Below are 23,140 nucleotides of genomic sequence, written 5' to 3' on the forward strand. Positions count from 1 at the left end.
TGTATCTTGATCAGGACCCGGAGAAGTCGGATGTTGTGTAACACCCAGAACAAGTTGATCGGTGTTCCGATATTCAAAGATTGTGATGATGCATTGCTTCCAAGTTCCATAATTGCGACCATTGAATTTGGAATTATGCTCGAGTAGAATATTTGTCAGAGATACCATGGCACGTTTTTCAATTAAAAATTGTGAAAATCTGTGAAGGCACAGTCTTCGAGGCAAAAGTACGAAAGACCTAGAAGAATCAGAGAGTGACCCAAAAGAGAGCTCAAAAATCCCATAAGGAATATGTTGTCGTTTTCTAGATACGTTGGCTCGAAAATCAAGGCACGAAAAAGAGGCACCCAAAAAAAACAGACGACAACCCAGTTGAGCTCTCGAAAAACCCACCAAGAATTTGCAATCAAATTTTTTTTCAACCCCAAAAATTAGGGTTTCAAACAAAATATCAGTCGGCGGCCAAGGAGATTAAAAACAACAAAAAATGGTGTTTTGTAGGTCAAAAAATGCCTATTTTTCTTCCGAACTAAGGCGTTTTTGTGCATTGATGGCAGAGAGATTGAACTCGTGATTGAACCTTGCAAATCGCGAGTTTAGATAGTAGCAAATCGTGAGTATTCTCCAGCAAATCGCGAGTATTTCTTCAACAAATCCCGGGTTACAGACACTGAAAACGTGATTTGCTGGTCGCAGTTTGGAGGAAAAATTCGGTCTAGTCACAACCACGATTTTGCCACATTTTCGATAAAAAACTCTAGCTCGAGATTTCTCTAGGTAGAAAACCCTAGGCGGGTTTTAGAAAAAATCGACTGAATTTTTTTGAAAAAATTTTAAAAAATAATTTCAAGAAGAAATTATAAAAAAATTTAAGTATTAGCTCTGATACCAGTAAATGCTTGTTATTAACAGAGACCGAGAGGTCAATTTATACAAAAGAATGATCATAAAGAATAGAAACATTTTATTCTAGAGAAAGCAAAAAACGAAAGCAAACTAAAGCTTAAGATATTTACAAGATAACCATTAACTAATAATAGACAACTTACCTATTATTGTAATAGTGACTTGAATGTGAGTGGAAACTTTTGAAGTAGTAATTGTATCTGTTATAGCTGCTGCCTTAATTCAAATTTGAGTTTTAAAGTTTCACTTCAAAATTTAAGAATGAATTTATATGTTGTATTTTTTGAGCCATATATGTTTTCTAATGAGCTCACTAGATTTAATTTTCTATTTCAGATTGAAGATTGTAGGACTCGATACAATTGTGAGACTGATCCATTACACAGAAGAAAGAAATTTTCATTTCCAGCTCGCTTGATATGTGCAGATGCTTATGAGGTCAGCTAGTTTAAATCCTTTTTAAGCTAGAGTAACTTATGGTTATCAGTTTCATGAACCCTGTTGGAAAGTTGTGATGGTTCCATGATGTATCAGTTTCTAATATTCATTAGGTCTCAACTTCTTGAAAATGCATTTGATTTCTACTTTGGAATTATCCAAGTGCAAAAACTAATTGCTACTGAGACTCTGAAGTTCTTATAATCTAACTTATAAATGGAACTTTTACATTTTGAGAATAAATATTTTTTGCATATTCTTGTTTTGCCATAGAGATGCTTTCCAATAATTTTAATGATGGCTTTCAGGTCCGTTTAGACGAGGAATTAAAGCATGATGCACCCTTTGATGTATGCAGCTGCCAGGTATGTAATGTGTTGAAGTCAAAATGATATGTTTGCTTCTCAGAAAATTCGTTGCTTTCTTTTTCATCCTGTGATATTATGAAAACTGTTTGTATGTTGTGAATGTGTAAGTGCCGGTTTATCACTGTAATGACAAATATAGTTTAACATGTTTTCTACCTTCAAATTGCTGCCATATCTATACAATTTACAATATTTGTTTCTCTTAAGTTTGTTTACTTCAAAGACATGCCAAGTAAAAATAATTAGAGAAATCAAGAGTATAGAAGCTTCATGAAGAGGATATAATGGTGGAATGCTATACATGAGTACAATATACATGTTTCTTGCTAGATCTTCCTGCAAATTTTGTTTGCAGAAAATGAGTATCACTTCTACAAAATGAATGTGTAAGTGCCGGTTTATCACTGTAATGACAAATATAGTTTATCATGTTTTCTACCTTCAAATTGCTGCCATATTTATACAATTTACAATATTTGTTTCTCTTAAGTTTGTTTACTTCAAAGACATGCCAAGTAAAAATAATTAGAGAAATCAAGAGTATAGAAGTTTCATGAAGAGGATATAATGGTGGAATGCTATACATGAGTAGAATATACATGTTTCTTGCTAGATCTTCTTGCAAATTTTGTTTGCACAAAATGAATATCACTTCTACTTTTTGTATTTTAACATTCTGAACTTCTGCATTGAATTGACAAAATAAATACTTCTGATATAATTATAGTGATTATCTTTTTATTTGATTAGGGAGACGCATGGCATGAAGGTAACTCAACTGATGATAAAAAGAAGAGTAACACAAGGATGCATCTCTCCCAAAAAGCCCCACATCTTGGAGACAGGGACACACTGGGGATGGGGGAACTTTGTTCCGGTGTCTCCAGCGGTGCCACCCAATGGCTGCCGTCCTAGAGGAGATGGGGAGATGTCCTGACATCTCTAGTGGGGATAGGAGGATGAGGATATGTCCCTTGACCCCTTTTAGGGGACGACCAAACAGCCCCTGCCCCCGCCCTGCCTTGACCCCCTTAGCAAAAAGCTAAAGTCTATAGAAAACAAAACAAAACACTTAACTTGAATCGTACTGGTTTTTTTAACCCTAGGACACTTGGGGCCCATTAATTGTGTATTATTGCTTGCATTCACTGTGTGGCTTCATTTGCATTCATTTTGGGTTTGTTACTATTTGCAACAGCAGCAAGAAAAAGAGTGAAGAGTTGAGAAAATGGTGCTTGTAAGAGTGAAAAGAGTGATTGCAAGGCAAAGAGGAGTGACAAGGAGCAAGAAGAAGGGGAGGAAGAAGATTCTTCACCTTGTTGAAGAGATTTTCCAAGCTAAAGGTAGGTTTCTCACTGATTTTTCATTGTTTTTAGTTTTATATTTCTTGTTATTTCTTTTTGTCATAGTTATTTACATTTCATTTCTAGATTGAAGTAGATTCTTTTTGTTTCAATTATAATTTTTTTGCTCAAATTTTGACTTCAAATTTTGTTATTTAAAAAAAGGGTGTAGGCTGAAGTCACGTGTTTATTGTTTTTTATTTTATTTGGTGAAATGTAGTGTCAAAATGAGCTCCCGTAGTCATGAAACAAGTGGTAGCGATGATGAAATATAATTGGAAACTCGTTCTCATATTAGCCAAGAATATGGACCTGAGGCTAAGCATGCCATTGAGAGCAATGAGGGGGATGAGAAAATTGAATCGCAATCCACAAATAATTGGCCACCTAGTCCACCATCTATTGATTGCCCCTCCACATTTTTGACAAAATGGGCTACGGGTAAATATAATCCTAAATCACATCTTAGATAGCTTGTGACGAGGATAGATGCCCCAACACAAGAAGGTGGTGGCACAAGGAAGTGGAAATGCAACATTTGTGGTATAGAATGGTTTAGTAGCATCACTAGTGTGAATGTACACTTCCTTTGTTGGACTGGAAAAGGTGTGGGAGGCCCAATAAAAATTTGCATTATAGAATTGAATTCAACAAGTTTTGGGGCATTTTAGATAACTTAGGGATTGAAATGCCTACTACCTTATTTGGTAGGCAATAGCAGTCACATGAGGAACAATTAGAGTGGCAGCCACATGTTTTTCTCCTAGATCATAGCAGAGCATCATCATTTGCAGGGGCAACCTTAGGACCTTCTTATACTTTTAGTGCTATGGCTGAAGTAGAACCGAGCAAGGGGAAATGAAAGGTGACAATTGAAAGTAACTGTTACAAGATTCAAGAATTGGCAAATTGACGGATTTCCAAATGATTTATTGATTAACAGAGGAACAAATGTGTTCCTTACAAAGAATTACAAGGACGTTTCTAAAAGAAACAATGTAGATTGAAGACGAAATTAGAAACAAAATTGAAGATAGGATAGGAAAAATTCCTATCTGGACTGAAGACAAAAGAGACAGGATAGGAAACATTCCTATCTAGACTAAAAGACAGACTACAGACAAGTAGTTGACCATTTTAGAAAGTATTTAACTAGGAGATAATATCTTAATAAAGATATTAAAGATATTATCTTAATACCCTCCCTTAATGGTGAACATACGGATGTCGGAACATTTTGGGATTACTGAGACCCTCCCTGGATCTACAAAATGCTGAAACCAAGAAGCTTTGCCAGAAGAGTGCTATGACTCAAAACAGATTGCAATTACAAAACTTTGTTTTTGTGTAAAAAATGGTAAAACCTAGAATCTCACACAACCTTGCATATTACAGACAACATGAAATTATTTTTAAGGGGAAAATCAACAAACCCAAAAAAAAGAAATAGATTCAGAAGGCAAAAAATGCAACTTTGCCTTGATCAGGAAGCTCGACAATTTGTGCTATTGGCTGGGAAGCATTTTGCCTTGCTTGGGCAGCCAAACATTTTCAGCACTTGAACTTCATATGGCCAAACTTGTGACAATAATTACATTGTACATTTTGCTTCGTAGAGCCATCAAGGGATTGAGCAAAAGGGTGATGCTGGAAAGGCTGAGAAGACTGATGGTTACCGATGTTTTGTTGAAAGGATTTTGCAGCAAATGCCTGCTTTGAGGAGGCTGTAGAAGCACTGCTGCCAAACTGTTGTTTCCAACGATCCTACTGCAGAAGTTTGGTGCATAATTCTGAAAACTTCAGATCAACATTAGTTGACGTAATGTTGAGTGTTTCTATGAAGTGCTCATAGGACGATGGTAGACTTTTCAGAGTGATGACTACCATATCCTCTTCCTCCATTTTCCGACCAATAGCTTTGAGTTGATCATGGATGTCCTTAATCTTTGTCAGATGCTCTTGCAAGGACATACGTTCATCCATCATAATGGAGAACAACTGATTTTTTAGAAAGAATGCTCGACTCTTGTCAGATGTTTCATGCAGCTTCTTAAGATATTTCTAAATTTCTGCAACTGACTTGTCAGAAGGAATCTACGGTAGTTGATCATCGATAACGGAGAGTCTCGATTGTGATCATCAAACTTATCTTGTTCTGCTTGGTCGGAGGTTGGACAAGTCTTTGTGCCTAGAACAAGCTCATTCAAACGATGATTCTTGAAGATGGTTGACATGTGTTGCTTATAGTGGTTATGGAGCAGAAAATGTAGTCGGCAACCATCGAGGTCAAAGTTGTAGGGAAAAAAGTCGTTTTCTGGTAAATAAATATCAAGCATTCTTCAGGAATGGATGTACATGGACGGATGTTGCTGAAGAGGGCAGAACTGACACCAAAGAATGGTGTAATAGGCGCGCATTTGGAGAAAAATGTCTACAAAAAATGGCGCTCGGTTCAGCAAAAAATGTCACTAAAACAAACTCACGATTTTTGTTGAGGTTTGGTCATGAACAAAGGTGCCGTGATCACCAAAGACTTGCAATGTGTAGCTTAACTTGGGCCCCCATACCAGCAGAAAACACAAGCAATAACTGGTGTGATTTTAGAAGTTGTGATTTGTAGTGCAAACATTCTCATCGAAAAAACCCTAGAACGATTATAGAGAAAAATGATTTGTAGTGCGATTAGCTATGAATTTCTCACAAAAATGGAAACCCTAGACAAGTTATAGAGAAAAGCTCAGAAATAAATTTGAAAAATTTGAGCAAATAATTTTGAAAGAAAATATAGATTTTTCAAAAAAATTTGGAGTATTGGCTTTGATTCCATGTTACAAGATTCAAGAATTGGCAGATTAACAGATTTTCGGATGATTGATTGATTAGCAGAGGAACAAATGTGTTCCTTATAAAGAATTACAAGAACTTTGTTTCTAAAAGAAACAACGCAGATTGAAGACGAAATTAGAAACAAAACTGAAGACAAGATAGGAAACATTCCTGTCTGGACTGAAGACAAAAGAGACAGGATAGGAAACATTCCTATCTAGACTGAAAGACGGACTACAGACAAGTAGTTGACCATTATGGAAAGTATTTAACTAAGGAGATAATATCTTAATAAAGATATTAAAGATATTATCTTAATAGTAACCCCATAGTAAATTTACTTAATGCACTAATGAAAGAGGAGATAAAGGAATCCATTTGTAGATTGTTTTTTCTCCAATGGTGACTTCATATAGCTCAATCTCCTTAGTATAAGGAGATGTTGCATAAGGTTACAAAATGGGGAGGACCATCATTTGTGCCACTAGATGAGTACAAATTGACGACCACAATCTTGGATAATGAGTATGCCCAAATCGATCAAATGATTGAGACCATGAGGGCAATTTGGGAAGACTTAGGATGCAACATTATCATGGATGAATGGATGGACATTAGGAACCGTCCACTCACAATATCATAGTTATATGCTCAGATGACCCATTCTTTCTCAGGGCAGTTGATTGTATAGGGTGTCAAAAGGATGCTGATTTTCAGATTGACATTCTTTGGACAGCTATAAAGGAGATTGGGCCAAAAAATGTGGTCTAAGTGGTGGCTAATGCAGTGCCTGTCTGTAGAGCAGCAAGGAGGCTTGTCGAGTGTGCATGCCATGAACAATGCACTCAAGGACATGGGGAAGATTGACTAGATTAAGGGAGTGGAAAACGATGCTAGAGATGTACAGATATATATCAACAACAACCACACTTCATATGCACTCTTTAGAAGCTTCGCGAGAAAGGACTTCCTAAAACCGATTCAGACCAGATATGCATCCTACTTCATTCTTTTGGAGAGAATGATTGCAGAAGGTATTGCAACTCATGGTTATGATGAATGAGTGGAATAGGTAGAAAGGATCCAGGACAGAGTAGGGGAAGAGGGTGGAGGTGATAGTGAAGAGTGATGTATTTTGGAGTTATGCAAAATACATAGTCTCTATCATCACTTCAGTTTTCTATGTCAACAGATTTGGGGATGGGGATGTGCCTAGCCTTGGAGAGGTGTATGAGCGCATTAATTCTATGCCTGGCAAAATGAGGACAACTATGAGAGAGAGAGGGAATCTAGTTTAGCATTCTACCTTGAGTACATCTGGCCTATCATTCACCCTAGATGAGACTACCTACACACTACCTTACATATGGTTTCTTCTGTATTAAATCCGAAGTGGTACATGCCTAGGACTGGTAAAGTCACATGGATTTAGAATGAAGAGGTGATTCATAACATGCTACTTATTTTAATCATCTTTATGTCTAACAGTCTTATAGTGTTATACATCTTGATGCTTGAACCTTTTCATAACTAGCATGTTCAATTTGCCAATAATTTGAATTTTTGAATTTTTAATTTTCTAGGTGAAGGAAGGGTTCTTCAAGTGCATTAGATAGGATGTATGAGTGTAAGAATGTTGGAAAGATTCGTTTTACGTGGAGCAAATTTGCTAATCTTAAGGGTTATAGGGTTGCGGCAAAGGTGGACCAAAAAACAATGGCATAGGAGGATCTGATTTTGTGATGGACTTGTAATGATTATAATCAACAACTACCACACTAGCTATTCGTTTGTTGTCTCAGGTATCTATTCCTCAACTTCAAATCCTATTTAATAATAATATGTGTTTGATAAATGGTTTAAGCTTTTATTTTTAACTTAAAGGGAGCTCAAGAGTTTTACTTTTTAACTTTTCTTACACTAGTCATTTGGTTGCTATGTCAGGTATCTAGTTCTTCAGCTTCTGAGATGAACTGGTTTACATATAGCTTTATCCAATCTCTTAAGAGGAACTTACTTCTCAGAGTGCAGAGAAGCTAGTGGTTGTATATAGTGTCTTGCTATAAACAATTGCAGGACATGTATTTACAAGGAGAGCCCCATAGCACGATTAGATGTAGAGCCGGAGGAGCCATCAAAGATTGATGACGATGAGGATACTATAGATGTAGGGCTGGTTGGCGTTCCTTTTGCAACTCTTAACCTTGGAGAGTCTGATAGTTCTGATGATGACGATCTTGCTGACCTCTTGAGGGATGATTAGAGGCCTCCTTCACTACATTTTAGGCCTTGGCCCTTGGCATTTTGATAGACGAACATTTAATATCATATTGACATTATGTTGCACTTTCTCAATGTAACCATCTTTATGATGATTCTTGAGATATTCATACCTTTGAAAATTTGATATCTATGAAAATATTTTAATTTGGCTTTGCAGATTAAGTGTTTATAATTCTAATATTTATAGGTCAATGTTCAATCATAATGCAATGTTCAAGTATTAAAATTTTAAAATATTAGTATTTAAATTTTTACATCTTTATGTCTTCAATTGTCAATGTTATACATCTTTTCATAACCAACACATAGTGTATAGTATATGCACCTCCCCACGAGGTCCTCGAATTGAGGCCCATCTATCCCCCCTTTTTGGAGGCTTGTCCCTTGTCCCGATGTCTCCCTATCCCCTAGGGGCGGTGTAACTATGATAAATGTGAAATATCCCCAATTCGTCCACCTTGGAATATAGGAACAATATTGTAGAACTTCAATTATAGGTGACATTTTCCTATCTTTAAGTTGTAAACAACTCTTTAGTTGATGTTGAGTAAGAGTAGTATATAGAAGTTTAGTTATAAGATACCAGCTCTGATGTTATGAAGGTTATAATTTGGTGTCTAATCTTCGATCTCTAAAATCGGGAGATATCATCTCTAATGTGGCTAGTATGACTTGTACTTAAACTCCAGTAAGTAGTTTCTCTAAATAGATTGAATTCACGTAAGATAAGAAACTTTGATGTCGGTCTTTGACTATCTGTGACTAATGTTCTTTGGTCTCTATATCTTTGTCCTATAGAGATGGGTGTTGCTTAATATTGAAGTGTAAGGAATTATTTGATGTTTTCATTTAAGTATGAATGTTGTTCTTGTTTTGATGAATTTAGTGAAGTTCCAAATATGAACATGCATACTGTTACATCCCAAATTTTGACCTAATTTTAAATTTGCTCATAGCCATTAGGTTGAACAGATTTTTCTTTCATAATCATGTGAAGTCGGTAGTTATTTATACCCGTTGTATTAATTGTTCAATGAAGATGGTCATTATCCATGATTTGTCCTGTGATGTTTAACAGTTGCTTGATTTTGGAATTATGGTTAATAATTAAATTCTTTTAAATGTTAATATGAAAAATATTATGGAACTTGTTATTATCGTGGAAATGTTGCACGGGTGATTGTAGGAGAAGATGAAGGGGGGAAGCATTGCTAAACGAGATCAACGAAATGGGATACTAGCTTAGTCCAATCATTAGGATGATAGGTATGACCTTAAATTGCCTTGTTAAGGACCTAGCAACTTGAACTTCAAGATACAATTGAAGGACCTACATGAGCTATTAAGAAAACATTTTAAAACAGAAAATAATTTAATTAAAATAAAATATGTACCTCAAAGGATTTTGATTGACCTTTCCATTACATAATTATAATTAATACCTATGTACATACACATAGATACAAGAATAAAATGACACCATAATAATATTATTTCTTTTATAATAGTATGATGTCACCCCATAATTATATCTACGTGCATGTAGATAGATATAAACCATAATTATTTTTTGATATATAACCTTCAAATCCTTTTCCATCTTTTTTTTTAATTTCATTTTTTTGTTTGAAACTGATTGTAACACTTGGCATATTTATTTGGTGTTCAAGAGCCAAGACATTCCTCTTATGCTACGACTTCTTGGAAGCCAAGGAGACACATTACCATTTTATTTAAGAAGCTGAGAGAGAGGAAGAAGACATATTTTTCTAGGCACCCGACTTCTATATTTTTCCAAGCACTTGACTTATAATTTTTCCAGGCACTCGACTACTATATTTCCAAGCATCCGACTTCCATCTACCACCCGATATTCTTTGCAATACCATTTGATATACCTCTATATTTTTAGCGTTGCCAATCTCTATTCTCTTGATGCTATTCTTCTTTGCTGAAGACATGACTATAAATCACATTGTGAATGTGCCTGGAGATCGTTCAGAGGAAGAACTGAATTATTAGTGTTTGACAGGGCTCCAAACATTCCCAGAATTATATCAGGTTACGTGATCCATCAACCTCAAGTAATGTTATGAATTTTATTATTAACTACTACTGTATACCAAACTCCTTAGAAGTAAGCAGCAGTTGTATATTCATCATGCTTAAGTATCATCGATTTGACCCTCTTAAGGAGTTGTTTATAAAAAATAATAGTAAAGTATCCATGACATAGAATCGTAATTTATTTATGTCATTGATAGTTAGAACCAAATGATATTTTCTACAAATCTTAAAGAACATATTCTTTCAAATCACAGATTGTGAAAAGCTGGAAACATATAATATTCACGAATCAGTTGAGAATCAATAGACAGAGCCGATTGCTCTGAGATTCTGAGCACCTAGGACTCACCGGCTGTATAGCCATGGAAAAGGTGAAGAGGTGAAATGGAATCTGCAATGACATGGAAGTGAAATCAGATATGATACAATAAATCTAAATAATTTTATTTAATAGCTTATGCTTGTCCATATTGTTGTTCCCCTATTGTCAAATCGAGCAGTGGTGATCGGGTCATTGAACCCATCAAAAAAACCTTGGCCAAGGTCATTTAAAGACATGTTTGCCATCTAAGATCACTTGATGTTAGTGGTGCTAGTTATTCAGACATGTTCGTCCATAACTGTGTGGACATTCTAAACACTGGAATGCTCAGGTGGCTGGACTAAAAGTATCCCAAGCCCGATCTCGGGGTAGGGAGGGCCTTTCTAATTCAATAGATTGTGTGGGGATATGTAATATCCCAAACAGGATATTTGCTAATGTTTCTTTTCAACAATACACTCAGAGATAAAATGTTGCAGATAATTTCTAGCACATTCAAAAATAGTAGAAATGCCAACAACACTTTTCCAACCACTTCTTGAATACAATATCAAATTCAAATATAAATAAATGTAATACGAAACATTCAATAAAACCAACGGTTCTCCACAAAATAACAATTCGTTATTTCCAAAATAACATTCAAGATGTTGAACATATAACCACAAATTACAAAGTGATGAGATGAAACCAGCAATCTCTTAATTCCTTAAACAATGTTATTGCCTTATACAACAACAATATAACAACCAGCAACTAAAACGTTTTTGTATTATACAACAACAATACAATAACCAATACACAGAAACCAATCCTAAATACAGATTTAACAGTCGGATTGGAATGATAGGATAAGAACCTGTAGGCATGAATGAAACACTTGAAGTGATGTTTCTCGGGAAAATGGGTTTGTGTCCATTGTTTGCTAGCGTGGGGGGCTACATCCTCCAACTAGCTAAAAGCTGAAGCTTTCTGAGACTCTCACAAGAGAGAAAACTGAACTGAATAATAAAATCAAGCATACGAACAATGAACTTCTTTCCTCTTTTAACACACAATCTTGAGACTTTTCGGCTCCCCTCTGGCCCTCGTCCTATTCCTTGTGACACTTCAACTTCTCTCTGATAAATTGTCTTATTCCTCCTCGTCCTCTTGTGACCACAAGGAATATTAATTTGACCTTTAATAATAAAACTCTTGCTTGCATAGTCAAATTTAATTGGTAAATTCGTTTTTTCTTAACAATTCTAATGTCCCCAAAGAAGGGACATTACAAATATCCCCTCCTTGAGATTGCTTGCCCTCAAGCAATATGAACCAGGATCCCATATAAATCTGTGTTTAATCCAGTAGACCAAACTAACAGCAGACCTTACCAAACTGTGAGGCACGGTACCACTCTGCAAAACACTTGTCAACCAAATTCCTGGATCACATATTGCTCTTCGAAGGAACGTTGTGCTGGTAAACTGATCAACACTGATCATCGCCATAGTAAGCCTCAAACTAAATAGGACCACAATAAAATCCTTGTCCAACCATAGATACAATTTGCCAACACTTGGATCCCAAACTCTGTTATGCTGCCTCGCTGCTATGCTGAGGTAGAAATATATCCAGGGTCCATGTATAATGCAGTAGAATGTGAAGATCTAACCTAAATGGATGATGTAAGTGATGAGTTGCTCAAAAGCTGAAACCACCATCCCATGGACACAGAATTCATACTGTCGGCATAAACTTGGAGAATTCCCAAGTGCATAGGTGCTATAAATATAAAAGATGTTGAGAATCTAACCACAAGCCTCACATAAATACTCCACCAAGAACTGTTCAAAGATTGATGAAGAAAATTCACCCAACTTCTGAACGGGGTGAAATCGGAAAATATGTTGGGGCTAATCAAATGATAAGCAACAAAATTTGATTCATTGTTCCCATGTTGAGATTCGGATTCACTGTTAGGATTTGAGCTAGGATCCCAAAGTCTGAAATCAAACTCTTCCTCCTCATGGCAAACAAGAGATGATCCCTCATTTAACACAAAAAGAGGATTGTTGGATGTCCAATCAGCAATAACTTCAAACAAAGGGTTGTCAACAAGCTGAAAGTGTTATGAAGTTTTGCTACTTAACCGTTTGGGGCAGCTATCCAAGTCATAAATTTGCTGAATGCTTTCAAGTTCGTTAATAACTTTTTGGAAGAACTCCTGCCTCATTCTATTCTCATGTTCTTGACAGTGTTCCATGAGCTTGATTTGATTTTCTGCTCCTTGTAGAGATAATTGAGTTTCACGCAGTGCTTCTCGAACATACTTAAGCATCCTGTTGAGATCCTCAATCTCATCTTTTTCGCTATTTGATTGTGTTGCATAAATCTCAGCAACCTTGAGAATATAATCCCTATCGGATAGTAGATAAAAGTAATTTGATTTCACAGTCTCGAGGGTTGTTTTGACCTTCTGCAAATTGGTCATATGCCAGTCATCTTCCCCTTCCCTTGGGATCTTCCTGTAGAGCTCCTCAACCAACTTGTGAGTATTGTTATATTGCACCAAGGATGCTACGATCATGTCTTTACTAACCTTCAGTTGATTCTGTAAGGCATGTATTTCAGCAACTCCCTGCTGTTCATTGTCTCATAGTGTCATCCTAGGTTGTTCCTAAATTCATGTTTTGAGTATCATGAATATACGGTTCATGATGCCAAGGTCCCAAACTGTTATTACCTTGTGTGTAATCTACTTTATTATTCTGCTTAACAAAGCTCACCTTTAATTCACCAACGAGGAAATTTGTAGCTCATGTAACATCTTCTATGTGATTGCGAGAAGGCTGCCCATATCTGGTAGTTGTCTGCTCTTCTATTTCAAGATCACCCAAATGATAATTTTGGTCCATTGGAATTTCTTTGTACACCCCTGTGTGCTGTTCGTTTGCAAAGAGATCCTGGACCAACTCCATATACTTTCTTTTTGCCATATCAGTCATATTTTGCTGCCCTAGATAAAAATCCATGTAGTCGTTGAATGATAAATCACTTTGAATTCGAATAGGAAGTTCTTTATACCCTCTGTAGATGTTGACTATTTCTGCTCTCATATCGGATTTAGACTACTAGGCTATCTGTACTTGTATCTCCATAGTATCTTTCTTGATTTTATCTAAGCCCTATATTTTCCCAAATTATCTAGATGGATGCCCTTTCAAAAGGTAGATAACTGACGTGCAAAGAACTTTAACAACGCTGCTGTAGCATATATATATTTATATATAAAATGAATGGAATCCACTACTACTCTGCAACTCCTTGCTCTTTAGTAGACGTGACCCCGATGTAAACACCTATTATGTGATAGAATTCCGACCTAGGTGGTGACCACTGGAAAATCCCTTAATAAATTTTGTTGTAGTAATCACCTTGAAATACCGCAACAAATGCAGAAAAGACTGAATTGACTAGCACCTTGTGGATTGCTCATTTTCTGTATCATCTTTATACATTGGAGGTTCAATTATTGCTGAGATCATTCCTCGGAGTCAAACACCTGAAGATTGCTCCTTTAATTTCTTATATGGAACTTATTGGATGCTGCTTCTTGAGAGGTGTGACCAAGCCCTTAATTGTACATGCTCACTGTCTGTTATTGCTGTGTCGAATATAGTCATGAAATGAAAGCAGTTGAGTAGTAGCAATTCAAGTTCAACATAATATAGAGATTCTTGGTCCACTCTTGTCGTCGATATTGTTTATGCATAATCAACCTTCCTATCTGTTTGCATGCAAATCACATCCCATTCAAATCGGTGAAGTTTAATCTGATGAGCAAGGCCCAAATGAGTTTGAGCAACAGTAATATGATTCTTTATATTCAAGATGTAATTCTAGCTGACATGTGATGACCATATGCTCTAGCTTGTATTACTATATATACCACCAACTAATAAGAATTTCATTGCATATTCGTTCCTTCACTAGCACTTCACTACAATTGTAACAACAACAGAAGATGCCAACATAGAGAATTTTTAGAAGCTAGAACTCTAAAAATCTTTAGTTAACCCAACTGAGAGAAATTGCACACAGTAGAAATGCACCATAGAGAAAATGAATGGCTCTTGAATCTTCCTGGGTATCTCAGGAGAGTTCTTGGTATCTAAATGTAAATTAACCTTAGTCTCTTCTTTGTCAATTTTAAAATTTGGTTCCCTCTCTACTAACAAACCATCCTGAAAGCAACTTTGACCAGAATGAGTAGCATAATCTAGAGGCAGCACAACAACAGCCAAATTATCTGTGCTTCTCTTCTCGAATGTAGTATTACTATGACCCAGGCCAATGAGTGTACATAGGCAGGTACCATTTCTGTTCAATGATAATTTTGCTTTTGTGCTTTTAGAAGCAAGCCACATATATCTTGTGTGCTCATTTTCTCAAAAAGTCCATCTGATGCAACAACAATATAACTATCATTGCTTGATAAACGTTGCCAATTTGTAATCTCTGGTTTAGAAATCACTCCATACTTGTAACATTTTAAGCACCGCTCTGCGTAATCTTTTGTAACTGACGAAATTTATTATATCCCCCGAAAGTAATGACAAATGGTGATTATGAGGGGATGCCGTTTAAGCGCAAATAAATTACGCAAAGCCATTTCTTGCCACGTATCTCCTTAACCAAATTTAATCATTATTAATAACTATCAGACCCACACATACTTTTCCAACGCTTGACTCTTAGTGATTATTCTAACTCATCCAATTCTGTCGTTAAATATAGCTGTGGATGACACCAAATTTTCATGGTGTCGTTATATAATAAAGTTGTTTGTAATGATTCACTGCGGTGGTGTTTTGACAAGCTCCTTGTTCTCATTCTAGAGTGGAGAAGATTTACGAAAGAAATCGTTGTCTTAATAACTGACATCGTTTTAGTAGCCCCATAGAGAAACTCCCGACTTATTCCATTATTTTTGCTTCTCTGTACAATCACGACAAATGTGCAGTGGCCCACATGTGAATCGTCATATGTTTCTTCCACTCCTGACAAATACACACCTCTCCATAGCTCTAGTAGTTCACGACAACAATTGTTATTACCTCTCCACGAAGCATTACAAACTTAGAAGCATTAACCATTCAAAACGAATAATGAAAATGCTTCAATACCAACGGCTGTGACTGCCTGTTTGGTAGATGCACTTCATGTCTTGGCTGAGATTGATTTATGGTGAAGTGGAAGCAGCTGGTGTCCCTAGAAATTCCACACAGAGGCAAAGAGCACTTGCGATGAATGATAGCTGAAATATATCTCTTTTTTAAAAAATCCGTTCACTAAAGATGGTCCCTAGGAAATGATTAATGATCTATTCGCGGCAATTGGTACTCGCCCACTGCAGAAATTTGGTCTCAAGTCATTCATGACAATGGCACCAATCCAACACCTGTCAAAAGATAATCAAAACCCTCGCTCTAGAAGTTATAATGACATTTTAGAGCACTGGCATATGAAAATACGACCCAAACTTAACTTCTTAGCATTTGAAGTTGCTCTGAACACTTCTCTTTCCTATGTGGCTTTTTTTGGTATCGCTTTGGTAGGAAACAAGAGAGCTATAATGTCTTGGAAGTATGTAATTCGAACTACAGACCTCAGAAAACACAAAGAATTCTTCTCACTATTCAACTCGAAAGGAAAATGTAGCGTTTTAGCAACAATGAAGAGAGTTGCAGCAAACGTATATTATGACCAATTTAAACTGCTGCAAACACCATGCAGGAAAATTAATATAGACTTAAGAATATAGTCTAGTTTTGAAATAGCTTGGGCCTAGGGGTATTGTCCCCACACAATAGTCTCACCAATATTTTTTAATGTTAAGTCATCCACATGAAAAATATATTTCACGGCAATGGGGTGCCACAAGTAATGTACTTTTCCAAAAATATTGCCCAGAACTCTAAAAAGATATCTTATGAACATATGAATTTTTGCAAAATGTATCTCTCATAAATTTTGATAAAAATTTGTGATGAACAATTTCGATATCCTCATAGGCCAGCAGGATGCACTTCATTGAAAAAACTTCTTGATTCTTTCTTCCTTAATAGACTTTACAAGATGGGATTTTTCTTTGAAAATATTGATTAAAGCCTTTGAAAATATTTTTAGAAACTTTTATACTGAAAAACTCCACAGGCTGGGAGAAAAACCAGCTCTGATAGCACTGTAATATCCTGGATAGGATATTTGCTGATGTTTCCTTTCAACAATACACTCAGAGATAAAACATTGTAGATAATTTTTAGCACATTCGAAAATAGTAGAAATGCCAACCGACACTTTTTAAAACATTGTAGATAATTTTTAGCACATTCGAAAATAGTAGAAATGCCAACCGACACTTTTCCAGCCATTTCTTGAATACAATATCAGGTTCAAATATAAATAAATGTAATACGAGATATTCAATAAAACCAATGGTTCTCCACAAGATAACAATTCGTTATTTCCAAAATAACATTCAAGATGTCAAACATATAACCATAAATTACAAACTGATGAGATGAAACCGGCAAACCCTTAATTCCTTAAACAACGTTATTGCCTTATACAGAAGCAATATAACAACCAACAACTAAAACGTTATTGTATTATACAACAACAATACAATAACCAGTACATAGAAACCAATCCTAAATATAGATTTAGCAGTCGGGTTGGAATGATAGGATAAGAACTTGTAGGCGCGAATGAAACACTTGAAGTGATGTTTCCTAGGACAATAGGTTTGCGTCCATTGTCTGCTAGCACGAGGGGCTACGTCCTCCAACTAGCTGAAAGCTGAAGCTTTCTGAGACTCTCACAAGAGAGGAAATTGAACTGAATAATAAAATCAAGCATACGAACAATGAACTTCTTTCCTCTTTTAACACACAATCCTGAGACTTTTTAGCTCCCCTCTGGCCTTTGTCCTATTCCTTATGACAGTTCAACTTCTCTCTGATAAATCGTCTTATTCCTCCTCATCCTCTTGTGACCACAAGGAATATTAATTTGAACTTCAATAATAAAACTCTAGCTTACATAGTCAAATTTAATTTGGTAAATTCGTTTCTTCTTAATAATTCTAATGTCCCCAAAGAAGGGACATTACAGGATAAGTATGATCCGAGGTTGGGAGGTTAAGCCTAAGTCAATGCTTCTCCTCTTACTGAAAGCCGAGGCTTGCACAACCAACTAAAAACTCATCGGATATTACTTCCATGTTTTCTTTTCTTCTTTTAATGTTAAGCATTTACTTTACTTGTATGTAGAAAAAGATAGTTTATTGTTATTCCAGTTATTACAAATGATCATTGATATAGTTATTAGTTTATTGTTATTCCAGTTATTACAGATGATCATTGATATAGTTATTTCAGTTAATCATTATTATAGTTATTACAATTGATCATTGATATAGTTAATTCAGTTAATCGTTATTATAGTCGATCATTGTTACAGTTATTTCAGTTAATCGTTATTTTACTTATTTTAGTTGATCATTGATACAATTATTTTCAATTAATCATTATTATAGTTATTACAATTGATCATTGTTTCAGTTGATCATTGATATAGTTATATTAGTTGAACATGGTTATTTCAGTTAATCATTGGTAGTTAAAAGCATAGTTCCAAGAATCACGACGATTCATGTGATTCATGCAATTTGACGATTTGATTCAAGCCAAATGATTTTTTGTGAATCGGTGAATCGAAACAGCAGTAAAGGGTTTATGAAATAAGAATCACGGCTATTCATGTGATTCATGCAATTTGATGATTTGATTCAAGCCAAATGATTTTTTGTGAATCGGTGAATCGAAATAGCGAAAAAGGGTTTATGAAATTAGTTGTTCACTAAATTTCAATGGTTTTTTTAATTTTACGATTCGTGGGCGATTCGATTCCGATTCATGACCAAGTCATGATTCGATTCGGCCTTGCTGATTTCGATCTGATATCGATTCTTGTTACTTTGGTTAAAAGCAATTAATGTCCTATGAAAAGGAGGTCAGTTATTGTTCAATAATTTTGTTGGGAAAAACTCTTTATAGATCGTTTTTGTTTTGTTATGAAAAATCGTTTGTTACATATGGTATCAGAGCGTCGGGTTCAACACTAAACCTAGGGCACACTACCTTCCATGTAAACCTGAAAATTCTTAGAATAATTGTATAGGATGCAAGTACATAAAACACCCCGCAAGAAGTCACGACATCCCATCTTCTTGTACTTAATTAAAAACATGCCAAACTTCTACTACACTTGCTACTCTATGCCCCAAGACAATGAAACTCTAAACCAAGGCTTGCAACGAATGAAGAAGGAAAGAGTCAGGTGGATTCTTGCTAGTAAAGTAGCATATAGAAACAAACTAATTCAAAATTAAAACGCTCGTCAGGGAAACTCTGTTCAGCATTTCCACAGATCTTGGATAGTGCGGGATATGTACAAATTTGAATCAAAACTGAATGTTGAGAATCAAGATTTAGATTCCATCATGTAAACATCCTCAGTAGAGAATTTTTTTGTAAATAAGGCTGCCATGAATGCGGCAGCAAAAGTATTAAAGTTAATTAAATAAATTGGTTTATTCATATGTAATATTCACTCTCAAACTCTTTTAATTTGTTGTAAGCACACTTAAAAAATATGTGTACAATAAATTTACACAAAATTTTGTAAATTTCCAGGTTAAACTAGTAAACAAACAAAATGAGCAACGATGAGAACATTGTAAGTCATGACATGGTCCATGAAAACACACAACCATCCACCTGTTTATTATTTTAGATTTTGCAAGAAACACAATTAATGTTGGATAATATGGAAAAAGAATGAATGAGATGGCAGCCCAGATGGGGCAGAACCAAGAGGAAATGCAATCTTCACCTCCTCTCAGAATAGAGACAAAAGTCTCCAAACACAACAAGAAAACCTTACAAGCTTCACCCACTCAAACTAAAAAACAAAAGAAACAAAAAATAGTGAGTGATATGTCCGTAGATATTAAGAAGATCAAACCACCAAAATTTGCTGGTTTTGAATTTGGAGAGGATGTAAAGGCTTGGTTAACCAAAATGGAACAATACTTTGTAATTAGGAACTTTTAAGAAACCTCAAAAGTGGTTTGGGGAATATACCACTTTACTGGAGAAGGTGCTACATGGTGGGGAAACACCAAGGTTGAGCAAAACATTAAAACCACTGAAATTACATGGGAAAATTTTTTAATCATTTTTAGGAATCGTTGGTTATCCCAAACCTTTTATGACAAAAAATTGTTGGATTTCCAAAATCTGAAGCAAGGAGATATGACTGTACACAAGTATTGGGAGAAATTTACTCAATTACTGAAGTATGTACTGCCATATCAACAAGATAAAAATCTGAAAGTGAGGAAATTCATCATGGGTCTGAAAAATAGAATAGGAGGAGCAGTTGATGTTCTCACTCCTTGAACCATGGAAGAAGCTTTAAAGAAGGCTATCTGACAAGAATATAAAATCAAGAGAGATGACTCCATTCTGGATGATAAAAGGAAAACAAACTGGAATACACAAAGTACAGATTCTAGATCTCAGAAGAAACAATTTAAGGATTATAAGTTTAGCACACCAGAATCAAAAAGAAATGGAATCAAGGATTTTAAAAGTAATTTCAGTATAAGAATAATAAGAGCAATGAAAAGAAAGGGCCACCTTTTGGATGTTACAATTGTGGGGGAGATCATTATGCTAGTAAATGCCACATCAAGACTATGTAATGTCCCCTCTCAGGATAGCTTGAAAATTCAGAACAATTACCTTGAATTCTCTATTCTTACTATGAATTTGAAATGATAATTTTTATCTCAAAAATAATATATAGATACTAGACCACTCTGTACAATCGTTATTGTTATTATATGGCTAACTCTGATCTTATTTCTATATATGTGTCTTGTAGATAAGGCCAAGAATGAATAATAAGAAGGGATAAGTTTTTTCATAGTAGTCTAATTATATATTTTTATAATTATGGATAGAGTCGTCTCTCAAGAATGAAATAATGGCCTACAACCTCTGTTGCTGCTTGGATAAGTGTGATGATTAAAATAGTGAAGTAAGGATTTTATAATAAACTCCAATCTAATGCACCCGATATTTATTATGACCGACTTATAACATTTGGAAATTGACTGTATCTTAGTCCGCATATGTAGTCTGTACCCTCCGATTGGATTCTCTATATTGGGATTAACATATAACCTGTTTAATTTGCAATGTTCATATTTATGATGCACAAAATATGGATTTCCCTTGCTTTGTAATTATGGTATCGGTTGAGATTTTATTTGGTTGAGGATGACTAAGGAAACTAGTGCTTATATTAGTCAATTTCCCTTGAGGCGATACTGCCGTATATGCTTTCCTTGGCTATTAAGATTCCTTATTCCGGTTCTATAGGATATTGGGACAATATTGATCCCTGTCTTGCTCAGCTTGGTGTTCGGGAGCTGCTTGTTCCTTTCCGGATGTCTTTACCTGTACATGGATGTTCTTGCCAAGTCTGTTGGGCTTCCTCACATCGATCTTCTGTTCTGTCCGAGTATTATGCAATTGCATTTAGTGACTCCAGCCAAAGTTTGGTGTCCGATGTTGATGTCCTTCCATAGAAAAATGCTTCTTCTTTTTATATGTCTCCTCCATTCAAAACATTGAGATGCATTACAAGAGTCACGTCACTTGTATCTTTGATCACATCATTATGTATTTAGTGCTTTTGGCCAATATTAAGAATGCTTAGCCTCGAAATCATTTGTTATTTGAAATATATCTTCCACTTTGCTATTGATCTTTTAAATATTGTTATTATCTTATTAACTATGTCATATCCATAATAGTTTTATTTCTATTTTAATGTTTATTATTATTTATTTAATTGATTAATTGATTTAATTATAAGTACTATATTATTATATTATTAATATAGTTAGTTTTATATTATTAACATGGCTTGAACTCCATTTAATTTAATTAAAATTCTATTTAATTTGATTTCTTATTACTTATTTAATAATATTTTATTATTTAGTTATTACTGGAAATGGGGTTATGATAGTACGCCCTTCCTCAAATTGCTTGTCCTCAAGCAATGCAATTTTTTTCTTTTTCCTTGTGATTTGATCATAGTCCTACAACAACAATTTCAATTTTTGGGTTAGATAGTTATAATATAAATTCAAGGATCTCAAAATTTAATTTAAGAATTACTAAGAATGTTTTAAAGAAAGAAGTTATCTTGATGTACAAAAACACTTTTAGTTGCTTGCTCCACGATGACCCCTTATGAATAATCTATATGAACTGTGGGAAAGACTTTATCTCTTCCGAGGTCTCTAGGGATATCTCCTTTAGATTTCCCCTCTCTATTTAATCCTTCGGAGAGACTTTATCTCTTCCTAAGGCCTCTTATGGATATTCCTTTAGGATTATCCCTCTCTACAATCCTTAGGAGAGACTTTATCTCACCCTAAGGTCTCTATGAGTATTCCCTTTAGGAGGTACTCATCTCATATAATCCTTAGGAGAGACTTTTATCTCATCCTAAAGCCTGTAAGGACATCCCTTCTCTATTTAATCCTTAAAAAAGACTTTATCCCATTTTAAGGCCTCTAGAAGTGCGCGATCTTTCTATGGTTTCATTCAAGGAGTTTGCATATAAATACAATTGAATATTTGGAATTCATATGCTTATTACAAATTCTCATAATTAATTACTTGTTTTTACTTGTCAATCCAAAAGAAATAGGTACAAATACTAACTAAAAGTGAATAATTTCTTATTTTATTTTCCCTTCCTTAACATCGATCACTAATTCCATTCTCAAATTCATGCATCAAGTGGAATTTCTTCAAAAGACCATCGCTTCTCTTCTACATTTTGTGCTTGGATATTATTCAAATCTCCTAGATCATGTCTTGGTTTCTTATGCAACTCTTTTGTTTCTCTCTCGAATGCTGCTTCTATTCTATTAATTTGATTCCTTTTGTTACACTTGTGACCTGATGCCCATGGTTCTCTACACCTAAAGCATAAGCCTTTCTTCATTATGTCCTCTTTTTGCTTGAGAGCATCCTTTCCTTGGCATTGATGCCTCTGGCCCTTGCAAAAATAATATTCTTCTTCTTTATGATCTTTTCTCCAGTCATTGTTTCTATGTTCTATCTTTGTTGAGAAATTCTTAGATCTTTCCTTTGAAGGATTTGATTCTACCATTTTTGCTTTTCTAATGGCTTCTTCCAAGTTTTGTGGTTCATGCAGTTTAACAGAGTGCTTGGTGGAGTCTTTCAAGCCTTCTATGAATATGAGTGAGTCTCTTTTGGAAAAGGTCTGGAACCATAACAAATAACTCCTGGAATTTGCGGTATAGTCTTCTACTGTTCCAGTTTGTCTGAGTTGAGCTAGTTCTTGAAAATACCATTTGATGTCCTTATCATCAAACCTATTCATGAGCTTTTGGGAGAATTCTTCATAGGATTTGACATCTTTAT

At 35.2% G+C, this 23,140-nt stretch overlaps 1 protein-coding gene across 2 annotated transcripts in view; it reads left to right on the forward strand.

The window, feature by feature from the left end:
- The window catches only part of LOC149552882 (mRNA capping enzyme family protein), a 256,559-nt gene that overhangs the window by 76,248 nt on the left and 157,171 nt on the right, over positions 1–23,140 (forward strand). For both annotated transcript variants that reach the window (XM_089788424.1, XM_089788423.1), the window contains exons 6-7: positions 1,243–1,344; positions 1,653–1,709. In XM_089788424.1, coding sequence (XP_089644550.1) covers positions 1,243–1,344; positions 1,653–1,709 — 159 coding nt within the window. The remainder of the gene's footprint in view (positions 1–1,242; positions 1,345–1,652; positions 1,710–23,140) is intronic.

Source organism: Cupressus sempervirens, chromosome 6, assembly GCF_028749045.1.
Source record: "Cupressus sempervirens isolate cs-2001-9-10 chromosome 6, ASM2874904v1, whole genome shotgun sequence".
Taxonomy (NCBI): Eukaryota; Viridiplantae; Streptophyta; class Pinopsida; order Cupressales; family Cupressaceae; genus Cupressus; species Cupressus sempervirens.